The sequence below is a fragment of the Arachis ipaensis genome, chromosome B03, assembly GCF_000816755.2.
Source record: "Arachis ipaensis cultivar K30076 chromosome B03, Araip1.1, whole genome shotgun sequence".
Lineage (NCBI taxonomy): Eukaryota > Viridiplantae > Streptophyta > Magnoliopsida > Fabales > Fabaceae > Arachis > Arachis ipaensis.
This window is the reverse complement of record NC_029787.2, coordinates 13,773,472-13,787,257: the sequence shown is the minus strand read 5'-3', so window position 1 is coordinate 13,787,257 and position 13,786 is coordinate 13,773,472. Positions and strand designations below refer to the sequence as shown.

Here is a 13,786-nt window from a genome sequence, read left to right as displayed (position 1 = left end):
AAAATATTTTCGTACGCTCTTGTAGCAAGCTTTCTTTAAAAGGGAAAGTATGAGGAGCCAATGAAATATTTATATAATATGTACAATAAAGGTTTAGGGAGTATTAAAGATATAATCATTAGTGTAACATTTTTTCATCAACTGAAATTTTTGAGATGAGTAGTATCATGATGTTTATTATCGTTAGTACTCGGATGATTATTTTAGATAATATGAAAAATGTTCATTTTGTAACTCAATAGTCCATTGTACACATTGTATAAATAGTACATTATCTCCCTAGCGGGATCTCTTTCTTTAAATATGAAGCTAATATCATTATTAGGTAATTTTATCATATATCTTTCCGGTAAACAGTTAATTTATCATCTAATCTCCAAGCTTGCGTCATAAGTAGATTGCATTCTTAGCTTGCAGGATAAAATATGATTATATAGATAAGGTAGATGAAATTGGTAATTTGTTTGGCATGTATTTGATGTACTTAAGGGAATTATGCTTAGCTTGTACATTTTTTTTTTTTCGAAAGTTTGTTACAACTAATTACAAAGACAACGACAGAGAAATGAAAAATATCATCATTACTAGATTGGTCTTAAATTGAAAAAGAAAAAAAAGCTATTGAGGTTTGCTCCTTCTTGTGTCTAATACGTCCAAAATAAAGGCCTAATGTAATGATCAACCAAATCTGATCCCAAAATCTTGGTTATTAAATTATAGGAATGATTGAATGAAAATGAAGGAATAAATAAATGAAATGCATATATATGCATATATGGACAGTGCATCCCTTGATTGGGATTATGCTGAATTGCTGACATATTTGTATAAGCTATTTAGAATATCTCTAATTCTCTATAGTGGTCCATGCTGATGCTGTTGTTTAATTAGGACAAGGCTCTCTCACCTGAATCTCCATGCTGGACCTTGAAGACAAGCAAATGATAATGAAAGATAGAGCCAAATAGGACCATAAAACACCACAACAAAGGAAAAGGAAGGGAAAAAATAAAATAAAATATTAAAAGAAAAAACAAAATAAAGCCTCCATATTTGTAATGTCTATGTATAAAGAAAAATGGGTTTTTATATGTATTTATTTAAAATATGGTTTGGGTGGAATATGGTGGGAAAATTGATATGGCTTTCTTGGATCCTGCAAGAGACATTGGCACTGTTACACATGACATAATTTTATCAATTTGATTATCATCCAAAGATAAAGGGGGAGCAAGGGAATGATGAAAAGTGGGAGCAAAAAAGAAAAGGTGGAAAAAGAATTCACCAACAAAATTTAAAATAAATAAATAAAGTATATGGGGATTGGATTGATATCAGACAAAGGTAGAATACACTGAGGTGAGAGAAATTGATGACATGATTTTAGGATCTTCATATAATAATAAAGGAGGAACTAATAGTGTTGTTTGTAGAAGCTAAGATGATAATAATGAAGTAGTAGAACAAGTAGAGAAAACTTTGCCACTCTCTCTCTACTATTCTTTTATGTATGTCCACCAACAAAACCCACTGAAGCAAATTATCATGATGAAACTCCCTCTGCACCCTGCACTCCAAAAAAGTGATTGTCTTCCTCATCAAAACCTTCATTCCCTTAAATCTACTACCTCCATAAACACCACCATAACCATATTCTCATCCACAACCTTTTCCACCCCAAAACCATGAAGACACCTTTCTTCTTTTCCTTCTCCCTCTTCTTCTTCTTCTTCTTCTACTGCCACACCCTACTTGTCTTCTCTGCTACCACCATACCCCTCCAACTCATCTCTCTACTCTCAATAAAATCATCCCTCATAGACCCTAACAACATCCTCCATGATTGGGACCCTTCTTCATCCTTCTCCTCCAACACCGAAAACCAAGACCACCCTATATGGTGTTCATGGACAGGCATCATTTGCCACTCAAAAACATCACAAATCACCACCTTGGACCTCTCAAACCACAACTTCTCAGGCACAATCTCACCCCAAATCAGGTACCTAACTACCCTCAACCACTTGAACCTAAGTCGGAATGTCTTCAGTGGAACCTTCCAAGCTGCAATCTTTGACCTCAGCGAACTCAGGACTTTGGATATCAGCCACAACTCCTTCAACTCAACGTTCCCACCGGGGATATCTAAGCTCAAGTTCTTGAGAGTCTTAAATGCTTACAGCAACAACTTCATTGGACCTCTCCCACAAGAACTCTCCGTGCTTCGCTTCCTTGAACACCTCAACCTTGGAGGAAGCTACTTCAATGGCACAATCCCACCAAGTTATGGCTCCTTGGCCAGACTCAACTTCTTATACCTCGCCGGGAACTCATTGGTAGGTCCAATTCCACCGCAACTAGGCCACCTCAGACAGCTACAACACATGGAAGTTGGTTACAATCCATTGGAATCAACATTACCAACAGAGTTAGCAATGTTAACAAATCTCAGCTACTTGGACATCTCAAGTACTAACATCACAGGTCCTCTGATTCCAGAACTTGTTGGGAACTTAACAATGCTGGAGACACTGTTGCTGTTCAAGAATAAGTTAACGGGTGAAATCCCAAGAAGCATAGGGAACTTGAAGTTACTGAAAGCTCTTGATTTGTCAGATAACAAACTCACGGGTTCAATTCCGGAAGAAATCTCAATGCTGAAGGAACTCAACTTCTTGGGCTTGGAACTGAACAATCTAACAGGGTCAATTCCACAAACAGTTGGTGACCTTCCAAACTTGAACTTCCTCCTTCTCTTCAACAACTCACTCACCGGAATTCTTCCTCAGAAGCTCGGCTCCAACGGTTTGTTAAAGAAAGTGGATGTTTCAACCAACTTTCTAGAAGGTCCCATTCCTCCAAACCTCTGCAACGGCAACAACCTCAACAGGCTCATCCTCTTCTATAACCGTTTTAACGACTCGCTTCCGAGTTCACTTGTTAACTGTATCTCCCTCTCCAGGGTTCGCATTCAGAATAACCGCTTCAACGGTCAAATTCCATTAGGTCTTGGTCAACTCCCTAACCTGACGTTCCTTGACATCAGCGACAACGAATTCACCGGGAGAATTCCCGAGGATTTCGGCAATGCCGTAAGGCTTCAGTTCTTGAACATCTCCGGCAACGCGTTTGAGAGCGCGTTGCCGAGCAACATATGGAACTCCACCAGCCTCCAGATCTTCTCCGCTGCGGGTTCCAAGATCACCGGTGAGATTCCCGACTTCGTAGGGTGCAAGAACATATACAGGATCGAGTTGCAGGGGAATTCACTTAACGGAAGCATTCCGTGGGATATTGGAAACTGTGAGAAGCTGATTCAGCTGAATCTGAGTAGAAACTCGCTCACCGGAATCATTCCATGGGAAATCTCAGCGCTGCCTTCGATCACCTACGTGGATCTCTCGCACAACTCGCTCACCGGAACTATTCCTTCGAACTTCAACAACTGCACCACGCTAGAGAACTTCGACGTCAGTTTCAACTCCCTCACCGGACCTATACCTTCGTCGGGGATCTTCCCGAACCTCCACCAGTCGGAATTCTCCGGCAACCCCGGCCTATGCGGCGGCATGGTCGCGAAGCCATGCGCGGCTGAGACGCTAGGCTCGGAGGACAACCAGGTCGACGGTCGACGACAGCAGCCGAGGAAAACTGCCGGCGCGATCGTGTGGATCGTTGCGGCGGCGTTCGGGATCGGAGTTTTCGTCCTCGTAGCGGGGACACGGTGCTTCCACGCGAATTACGGCCGCCGTTTCGGTAACGACGGGCAGGAGATGGGACCGTGGAAGTTAACGGCGTTTCAACGACTGAATTTCACGGCGGAGGATGTGTTAGAGTGTTTGTCGATGTCTGATAAGATCTTAGGGATGGGGTCCACTGGAACGGTTTACAGAGCGGAAATGCCAGGTGGCGACATCATAGCGGTTAAGAAGCTGTGGGGAAAGCAAAAGGAGAATATCCGACGGAGGAGAGGGGTGCTTGCTGAGGTGGAGGTGTTGGGGAACGTGAGGCACAGGAATATAGTGAGGCTGTTAGGGTGCTGCAGCAACAGAGAGTGCACCATGCTGCTTTACGAGTACATGCCCAATGGGAACTTAGATGACTTGTTGCATGGCAAGAACAAGGGTGATAATCTCGTTGCTGATTGGTTCACTAGGTACAAGATTGCCCTTGGTGTGGCGCAGGGGATTTGCTACCTTCACCATGATTGTGATCCTGTTATCGTGCATCGTGATCTAAAACCTAGTAATATATTGCTAGATGCTGACTTGGAGGCCAGGGTGGCGGATTTTGGGGTGGCTAAATTGATCCAGACCGATGAATCCATGTCTGTCATCGCTGGATCATACGGCTACATTGCCCCCGGTGAGTTCCCTAATTGGTCTTCATTATAATCGTTACATCACTGAAGTGCATGCTAATTTGTTCGTTTTTTATGTTTAGACTTCATTTATTCATTGATAAAACTGCTTAATCTTCCTAAATTAAGTGAATAAAAGAAACGTATATAGCGACTAGCGAGTATAGTTTGCTGAATAATAAATTCACTTTGCTAGCTCGAACTAATTTAGTTGAAGTATAGTTTGTCATTTTCAATATTGTGACTTACCTGTTGTATGAGGAGCTCATGGTCCACGAAGAAATAGTATGCATGGATACTAAATGGTGATGGAGTGTGCAAGAAAATGCTCTTATTGGTGGAAGTGTGGAACTCTTCTATATTGAACACTTTGGAAGAGTATCAAGTAATTAAAAAAAATTGGAAATTAGCTTGTTAAAATAATTATAAGAGCTATCTATCATACATGCATGTTGACTCTAATATGAACTAGTAAGTCATATTATAGTATATCATTACTTTATTTTATATAATAACTGCCTTTTTTATTTCTTCCCTCTTTTTTCTCAATTTCTATAAAATTTATTTATTTCTCTCTCTCTCACTTACAATGGTGTGACCACAAGTGTTCAAAGTGAATGTACAAATAGAATGCTTGGTGTGCAATGTGAATGGTGAAGGCAACTTTGGAGGGTGTGGTCAAAATTGGCATGGCAAGGTGGTGCAATGTGGTTGGCAGTGTTATCTAAGAAGAGAGGCGCTTGGGACTTTTCATGACCAATTTCGGTGCATGGGTTCTGAGCACTACTGCNNGCTTTTTTTTTTTTTTTTTATTTGTTTTTTCACTTTCACACGTTGCTTTTTATCAAAGATCTTCAAATATTAAAGGGGACCACCTAAGAATATTGTCAATTCTCATTAACTCTTTGAATCATGAGGATGTTGACTTTGGTCTTTGTGATTAGGCAATCCCATTAAAGTAATTAACAGCCTCTGGATTTGGACTTAAATATTTTTTTAATGCTCTCATGTGTTGTCCTGTTATCATAAAATAAATTAAATTCATAACAAAGTTGTACTTGATTAGAAGGCTAATAGTCTAATACCCTTTTTTTGTTTTTGTCTCTTTTTACCTCAGAATACGCCTATACTCTTCAAGTGGATGAAAAGAGTGACATTTACAGCTATGGGGTGGTGTTAATGGAGATCTTAAGTGGAAAACGTTCAGTGGATGCAGAATTTGGAGATGGGAATAGCATTGTTGATTGGGTGAAGTCAAAGATAAAGAGCAAAGATGGGATAGATGATATATTAGATAAGAATGCAGGTTCAGGGTGTTCCTCAGTGAGGGAAGAGATGATACAAATGCTTAGAATTTCATTGCTTTGCACAAGCAGGAACCCAGCTGATAGGCCTTCAATGAGGGATGTAGTGTTGATGCTTCAAGAAGCCAAGCCCAAAAGGAAGTTGCTTGATCTGGATAGTATTGTTATAGGTCGATGTGGCGGCGGCGGGGACAATGTGGTGGTTGGTGGTGGTGAAATTCCTTTGGCACAAAAGGCCACGGCGGAAAGCTAATTAATGCAATGTGTTCATATATGATTTCAATGTTTTTCTCTTTTTATATTTTCTTTTCTTTTCCTTTCTTTTTTGGTGGGGATTTTTTTTCTTATTGTGGGGGGATTGGTATAGGAGAAAGTGATTTTCTATTTTTTAACTTCCAATGGAATTTCAAGTGTTACTTGTCCTTTTTTTTTTTTCTCTCTTATTTCGTTTATATATTGTTATGACTCTATTAATATGCCATATGTATAATTAGAGAGTGTGAAGGCTTGGAGCAGTAACCAAATTGGGAACCAGCAATAGCTACTAGTGAGCATGTGAAGATGATAAAAAGAAATATCGATAAGACAAAGAAAGATACAGTTAAAAACTGTTTCAATTAATATGGATTTGCATTGAGGACAATGATTCCAAGAAAATAAATTTAAATCGATTGCATATTATGCATATTTTTGGGAGGGGGTGGGGGGAAATAAATACTAACGGTGTCAAATTTATTCCAAAAAATATCAAAATTGAATTCATGAATAAGAGAAAATCGCTATGTATGTAGTATGTGATCATTTTATAGTGTGTTTGGTCTTGTGTTGATTTTAAGTGAAATAAATTTCTTATTAGTTTACTTTAGTTGCATATAATTTAAGTTTGGGTAATGCTAGGGCTAAGACTTTTAAGTTTTAGCATTAAAAATGAAAAGTTACTACAAATGTAGAAAAAAAAATGTATTGATCACTTAAATATATATTTTTTTAAGTTATTCCTTTTAAATCTAGCTAAAAATTTATAGTAGTTTACGGCGAAAAAAAATTCAAGGCTATGGTATACTTCACAAGGCATGGTGCACAACATACCATAAAACATTAAACAATTTAGATTAGGCAGAGTCTCTGGTGTAGAAACTGATGCGGCTTCTACACGTGTAGAAATGGTGTGGACAGCTCCAACAGGCGACGAGTGTATGATTGAAGTAGCAGATGTGACCTGCTGCAGGAAAGGCGTCCTCTCAATTCAGGAAGTGCAACTCCCTGCACGTGATAAGAAAACATTATCAGCTTGTGTAAGTAGGATAAGTAAGGATAATTAGTATTAGTTTAACATGGGGCTCGGGCCTTTTTTGCAGATGTGGAATGTTTCCTAAACTGTTGATGGGCTAAGTTTTCTTGGGCTTTGTGATATACAGGACTCATAATAAAATCTTACAGGAGAAGAAAAAAAATATAAAGAAAATAGTGAATTGGAAAAACAAAATCAATTGGCGTTTTTATGTATAAGGATTTTACCCAGTGGTATGAAAATCGGACCGGACCACTTCAATTGGGAACCGGCAACCAAAACGGTCTGATGCAGTGTATAAAACCGCTCAATCTATAACGGTTAATAAACCTCTGAACTGGCCAGTAATCAGGCGGTTGGACCGGACCAGGAACCGACCGGTTCATTTAAACGCTATCGTCTTGAGCTCTTTTTTTTTCTAAAAAAAAGAAACCAAAGCATAGACGCTCACCCTCAGGCCTCACCCACCCCCTTTTGCCCAACACGGCAAGACCCCCTAAGTGAAATTCATAATTGAAAAGCAAGGCTTGGAAGTAGAAAAATTAGGGTTCTAGGTCCTGCCGCGCCGTCCGTCGCTCTCGGCGCCTCCCCACCGTCCATTGTACTCGACGATTCCGCGGCCTCCTCCTTCTCCCTGTGTCGAATCCAGCCACTCTCTTGTAGCTCGGGACGTCGTCTGGTTGAGGGTTGGAGCTACTTGCCGTGTGTTTGTTGCCGTCGTCTCTCCGTCGCCATCGTCTGTTCGTCGCTCTGATCTTCGTCGGAGGTTAGTAGCACTGCTTACAGGCTTACAGGGTTATTTCACTTCGTCGGGTCCTGCTTTTATGCTCTGTTTAGTGGATTTATGAAAGGGGAATTGAAATCAAATTGTTGATTTTGTGTTGTTAAATCTCTTCTGCTGCTCTTTTTAATTTCTGAGGTAGTGGTGTAGTGGAGAAGAAGGAATAACAGTGGTCCTCGTCTGGTGGGCGTCCTGCTCGGCGTTGTCTACTCGCTGTCGCGCTCAGCTGCTCAGATCGAAGATCGGTGCACATTGCTATTGCTTGTTCTTCCTTTTTTGGTGGTCTGTTCAGAAGTGAGAACGATGGGTTTAGGATTTTAGTACTGTTAATGCTGTTGTTGAATGATTAACGCTGCTGCTACTGCTGGGCTGTACTCTGTTTGGTTGTTTTTTTAATGCTGTATTGAAAAAAAATTATGCTTATACTTTGATAATTCTTTGTTAACTTATGTTAAAATTTTGATGAATATGGTGTCTGCTGAAAATGTTACTAAACTTTGTTAAAATTATGGTGAGGTGTGAGCTTTTATTCGTTCAATGTTAACACTATGTTAAAATGATACTGAAGCATGAGCTTTTATCTGAATGATTGAGTCTTCTCTATTGTATTGAACTGAATTTATTTATTAAATTTTTTACTTAAATTTCGCTAAGTTGTGTCTTGTTTTGAACCGATTTAAATGAATGATGGAATTTTTATTGTTGAATTTTTGTTGTTAAATCTTGTTTCCATTGAAAAAAGAAACTAAAAGGAGAAGAAAGCTTCCACAAACTATAGAATATTAAGTTAATTCCCACAAAAAAACATAAGCAAACGTCATTAGTTATGCAAAATATATAGACTGTTAATAAGCAGTAGCATAAACAACTTAGATCAATTCCATGTATTGAATTTTATTAACAATCATGTTTAACAGCGATAGCATAAGCTAATGTCAACGCTTCTACAAATTATAAACTGTTAGTATCTATTTTTGTGCAATTGTGCTATCTGTTTTAGATGTTGAGTGTGGCTAATTTTCAAAATGTCAGTGCTCAACCCCCTGCATATTTGGTCTATGTTCACTTATCTTTTCAATCATTTGGTTGCCAAAGACTCAAGGAGTTTTAATTTTTATTTGTTTTTTTAATGACCTTCAAGTCAATAAAATTATTGAATGTCACCTCTATGATGTATTGCAACATTCTTTTCATACGGATCGGACTTGGAATATATTAGGGAGCGTGCGGAAATTAGATGGCGAGTAATTCCTTTAAAAAAATTTTATTTTCAGATGGAATACACTGGTCATAGCAAGAAATTCTGCATAGAGGATGAGAGCGAATGTTTTGGCGAAGTAGTCAGTTCAGATGCTGATGAATTTGATGTTGAGCAATTGGATCCAAGTGGGCAGGATGACCTGTCGAATTATGGAGATGTATTTGGTCTTACTGCAGCTAAAATAGAGAACAAGGTTTTCAGAACTGAGGAGCGTGCTTATGAATTCTATATGAGGTTTGGGAAGTGCCATGGGTTTGGTGTACGCAAGGGAGACTATGGGAAGGATGATGACAGAAATGTAATTAGGAGGAGATTCTTTTGCAACAGAGCTGGGTTAAGGGATGAAAAGCACTATAATAGATTAGACAGAAAAAGATGTCATAAGCCTGAGACACGAACGAACTGCCAGGCTAAGTTGTCGATATATCTTGACAAAGAAAGTTCGAACTGGAAGGTCTGGAAAGTCATCCTCGAGCACAACCATGAGTTAGTAGCTAGGTGTATGGTACACTTGATTCCAAAGTTCCGTCGGGTTTCAGGTGCGGCAAAGGATCAGCTAGATGGTATGCAAAGTTATGGGCTACCTACGTCAAAGATACTTGGGTACATGGCAGGGATTGCCGGGGGGTATTCACTATTGGGTTTCACAAAGAAGGATGCTTATAACTACCTTGACCGGACTAAGCGCGCACGGATTGCAGATGGGGATGCAAATTCTGCCATTGTCTATTTGGAGGGAAAGGCTTCTGTGGACCCCATGGCAATGGTGAGGTATAACCTGACTAAGGAGGGTATGTTGGCCAACTTGTTTTGGGCCGATGGAATGAGCAGAGTTGATTACCAACACTTTGGTGATGTCCTCGCGTTCGATTTGACGTACAAAAAGAACAAGTACAGGAGACCGCTTGTAATATTCTCAGGTGCAAACAACCACAAACAGACGACTATCTTTGGGTTCGGGTTAGTGTTGGACGAGACGATTGCTTCGTACAAGTGGATGCTAGAAAATCTCCTTGAGGTGATGTGTAATAAATTTCCATCTGTTGTAGTCATAGACGGCGATGATGCCATTATTGCCGCAGTTACGGAAGTTTTTCCTAGTGCAACCCATCGCCTGTGTGCTTAGCATCTACAAAAGAATGTTACATCTAATGGGAATGAGCAGATGTTCAGGGACTTGTTTTCAAGGTGGTTGTATGCGGATATGTCGATAGATGACTTTGAAGCGGAATGGGATGAAGCAGCGGATGAATACGAGTTACATGATAAGTTGTGGGCAATGCAGATGTACGAAAAGAGAAAGATGTGGACGAATGCATACCTTGGCAACAAGTTCTGTGCTGGGTTTCGTACCACATCGCGATGCGAGGGTATAAATTCCCATGTGAAGAAATTCCTTAGCTCGAAGCACACTATACTGGAGCTTGTGCAAAACCTTGAGCTAGTCCTTCGTGAATATCAAAATAATGAGATGGTTGCACAGTTCAACTCCATCTATAACGTCCCTGTTATGACGACGTGCCTTGATCCAATCGAAAAATGTGCTGCCATGGTATATACGCGGACCATTTTCACCAACGTGAAAAAGGAGATAGATGCGGTTGGAGGTCTAAACTTTGTTAGTAAGCGGAGGGTGTCGACGACGGTAGTGTAAACAATGGAGGAGTATGGTAATCCCGGGATGTTTCTTAAAATGGATTCAGCATTCCCAATAACAGCTTCCACATCTCTAGTTGGCTGATCCCCTTTTTTCTCGTCCTCTGTTTGGTGGAACTCGCATAAGTGACATTACCCCTTCGTGTACTTGAACAACCCACTGAACGTTGCTTCTTCATGTCAACATCAGCAACCATAGCTTCTCCTTTGCACCTCACCGCGTAGTCTTCCCACAACAAGGCGATGACTTTGCAGTTCTCTGCCGCAAGCTCCAACAATCCTTTTATCTGCTTTCCTTGAGACTCCATGACTTTCCGCACATCTCGATCGTTGTCCATCAACAGCTACAACAGAAAAACGTGTAATGTCGACAATGATAACCTGACTCTGGAAACTTGCCACACTAGTACCATTAACAATATCACCATACTGACCTCATGTATCTTGTTGAACACAGCCATGATCCTGTCCTCCGGAGCAGATCCATCCTCTTCATGTGCATTCTTCTTCTCCGTGTTGATGCAAATAACAAATGATTCAGTACCTTCAAACATGAACCTCTTACATGGATATGCATATACAGACATGGAAAACATAGACATACCTCACAATCTCGTCTAACACGGATGCCTCCATCGATGCAAAGTTTGGAGGAACTTCAATTGATCTTGGAGCTTCACCAATGCCATCCTTTTGATCACCCATTTTCATCCCTCAAGAATTCAACTTTACGCGGCAAATGGAACTCAGGAAGATTGCTGGGGGGGTTCGTACTACCAGTACAATGGGACCAGTTACTTTATTAACCCAGGTGTCAACTCGTTTCATTCACTGGGATAGGCCCCGCCTTACAGAAAGGGAATGAAATGCATCCAAAGGCCCAACCATTGAGGCCCAACAAAATTTCTCCCATCTTTTGATGGTAATCTTCTATTGCAAGATTTGTTACGAGTCACGAGGTGGTCACCGAGCCACTCAACCAAATCCTTTCCACTACTATCTGTCATGCTACTAGATAGATTGATTGGACATGATTGATGGCTGCGAAAACTTAACTTAAATATTTCTTTTTCAAAAGCGAGTTACAGGTTTATATTCTTTTAGGCCATTGGCTACTTCTTCCCCGAACCCTTTATCCACGGCTTCATAGCTAAAACACATTAATCACCTCCTATTTTGTTAAAATGGTAAAATAATCACAAATTTAATTTCAAAATAACCATTATTGAATGGAATTGGGTTCACTTTAAACCAAAATATTGAAAAATCTAATCAACCAAATATTTAACCATTATTTACAACTAATTTGCTTCTTCCACCTATTTTCCTACCAAATAACTACGTACCCCCTCGGTGCTTGCCAGTGGCGTCAACAGGAAGAATAAAAAAATCAAGACTCCAACACCATGAAATTAGCAACAAAACCACATTGTTAGTGTTTAAATACATAGTCAAATACTGATTCAGAAATGGAAATCAAACATTCACTTTCTTAATCATCCATCATATTCATCATAACTAGAATATACATATCCATGTTACATTCAACTTCACCATGAATGCCTACTACTCCACCAGAGATACTCACCCCAATCCTAGTAATGTTAGCAACCAAAACTTACCCTAACTTATCCTAAAGTAACAACATATTCTACTAGAGTAAAAACCTTAACCTTCAACAGCCACTGTCATAAGCACACATACCTCAGACCCGACCCTAAATTGTAAAATGAACCACTACTCTTCCAGCATTTCATTTATCATCTCAACCTGATGCTGAAGATCAGCATTTTCCTCTTTTAGAAGATGAATCCAGTGTGCCACGGAAGATAAACTGGCATCCTGAATCTCTCTCCAGCGTTCCTCCATGCGGGCAACTGTGTGGTAGTTGTAGTCGCATATGCTATATCCAGTTGCTGCTACCATTTTCTCCAACATTGCAAATGATACTTCTTGACGAGCCACTCGCACATCCGCTGAAGTGGGTCCATGTGCAACGAGCTCCAGGCCCCTGCTGTTATAAGGCAGAACCACGGTGAACGCAAAGCGAACGGCCTCCTCACTAGACCTGTTCTCCTGGCATATGAAAATGGGAGCCCCGATGCCAAGGGATGAGCATGCACGCATTAGCAACAACTCCATGTCCTCCACGTGCAAGAAAGGTCCCTCCTTCATCGGACAGCCTTCGACACCACCTGCATCAGAAAACCAAATTCAATTTCTTAATCCCTCAAACCAATCATACTCTAAAAGCTAACAAAAGCTTTCTAAATCAATTATTGACAGACCTACTAAGGCATACGAGTTGCTGCTGCCACCGCGAACATCCAGACTATTTGATGAGCTCCCATGGGTGTCTTCAGTTTCATGGGACGGCGGGCTTCCATAGACCGGTAGTTGGATCGGATTCGGAAGGTCTTGCCCGAGGTCTCCCTCTTGATGTTGCTCCCCTGCCTCGATAGCAAGCTGTTGAGGCTCCCCCCCAAAATCTGCTGGTTCTGCAACGGCCCCAAGCCACGCCTTAGCCTCATCCAAGTCTTTGAAACCCTTGTAGTCGTTGTTCTTAAACCCGGTTACCTGACGCTTGCACTCTAATCATGTGCCGTATATGCCAGGAACACGCCCCCTCCTCACCGCGTAGTATTGAAATCGTCCACCTTCCATTCTTGCTCGTTCTGTGATTTGAATTCTCTAATGAGTGTTCAACGACAAATCCAGGCACCCCAACGACTATATAATACAGCTTCAGTGTCTCACACAAAAGTATTCAATGTTGATGTGAAAACTCGGTGTGGGATCCAACGAGTCTTGAAAAGCCTTCTTGAAAAAAGGCAAGCCTTCAAGTTGCTAATACCTGGGTACTATGGGGAGATACTGCACGTCTTTAAAAACTTTGGTTACCAAATAACCCTGTTGCATATAAATTATTAAAAGAAAATTCAAAACATATAAATTAACATTGAGACTGCAAAATAACTCCTACATACTCATTTACTTGGTTAAGTACATAACGGTTATATATTATTTATATTTATTAATATAACATAACTATATTTAATAGTTACTAATATAACATAATTATATTTTATTTTTAATACTTTAATTTTAACTTTCACTTAACATAAATGTATTT

At 40.2% G+C, this 13,786-nt stretch overlaps 4 protein-coding genes across 5 annotated transcripts; 3 read left to right on the top strand and 1 right to left on the bottom strand.

Annotated features, from left to right (window-relative positions):
* LOC107629718 (leucine-rich repeat receptor-like protein kinase TDR) lies at positions 1,373–6,087 on the top strand. Its single transcript, XM_016332583.2, has 2 exons — positions 1,373–4,365; positions 5,478–6,087. The coding sequence occupies exons 1-2, from the start codon at positions 1,686–1,688 to the stop codon at positions 5,915–5,917; spliced, it is 3,120 nt and encodes a 1,039-aa protein (XP_016188069.1). The 5' UTR covers positions 1,373–1,685; the 3' UTR covers positions 5,918–6,087.
* Positions 7,396–10,559, top strand: LOC107634196 (protein FAR1-RELATED SEQUENCE 5-like). 2 transcript variants are annotated; one of them, XM_021118232.1, is made up of 3 exons: positions 7,396–7,721; positions 7,879–7,977; positions 9,011–10,559. In XM_021118232.1, exon 3 carries the CDS (start codon positions 9,011–9,013, stop codon positions 10,121–10,123), a length of 1,113 nt encoding a protein of 370 aa, XP_020973891.1. In that variant the 5' UTR covers positions 7,396–7,721; positions 7,879–7,977; the 3' UTR covers positions 10,124–10,559. The 2 variants fall into 2 exon arrangements, with proteins under 2 accessions (XP_020973891.1, XP_020973892.1); XM_021118233.1 differs by having other exon boundaries at positions 7,875–7,977.
* On the bottom strand, positions 9,974–13,317 carry LOC110269383. The gene is made up of 3 exons (XM_021117174.1): positions 13,311–13,317; positions 12,942–13,244; positions 9,974–12,848 (listed from the first exon to the last, which is right to left on the bottom strand). Exons 1-3 carry the CDS (start codon positions 13,315–13,317, stop codon positions 12,391–12,393), a joined length of 768 nt encoding a protein of 255 aa, XP_020972833.1. The 3' UTR covers positions 9,974–12,390.
* Positions 10,202–10,651, top strand: LOC107632557 (protein FAR1-RELATED SEQUENCE 5-like). The gene has a single exon (XM_016336226.1). The coding sequence runs from the start codon at positions 10,202–10,204 to the stop codon at positions 10,649–10,651; it is 450 nt and encodes a 149-aa protein (XP_016191712.1).

Coding starts and splice junctions, on each gene's coding strand:
- LOC107629718 (XM_016332583.2), top strand. CDS start 1,686: ATGAAGACACCTTTCTTCTTTTCCTTCTCCCTCTTCTTCTTCTTCTTC. Junction 4,366..5,477: donor ATACGGCTACATTGCCCCCG/GTGAGTTCCCTA, acceptor TTTTTACCTCAG/AATACGCCTATACTCTTCAA.
- LOC107634196 (XM_021118232.1), top strand. CDS start 9,011: ATGGAATACACTGGTCATAGCAAGAAATTCTGCATAGAGGATGAGAGC.
- LOC107632557 (XM_016336226.1), top strand. CDS start 10,202: ATGTCGATAGATGACTTTGAAGCGGAATGGGATGAAGCAGCGGATGAA.
- LOC110269383 (XM_021117174.1), bottom strand. Junction 12,849..12,941: donor CAACTCGTATGCCTTAGTAG/GTCTGTCAATAA, acceptor TTTCTGATGCAG/GTGGTGTCGAAGGCTGTCCG.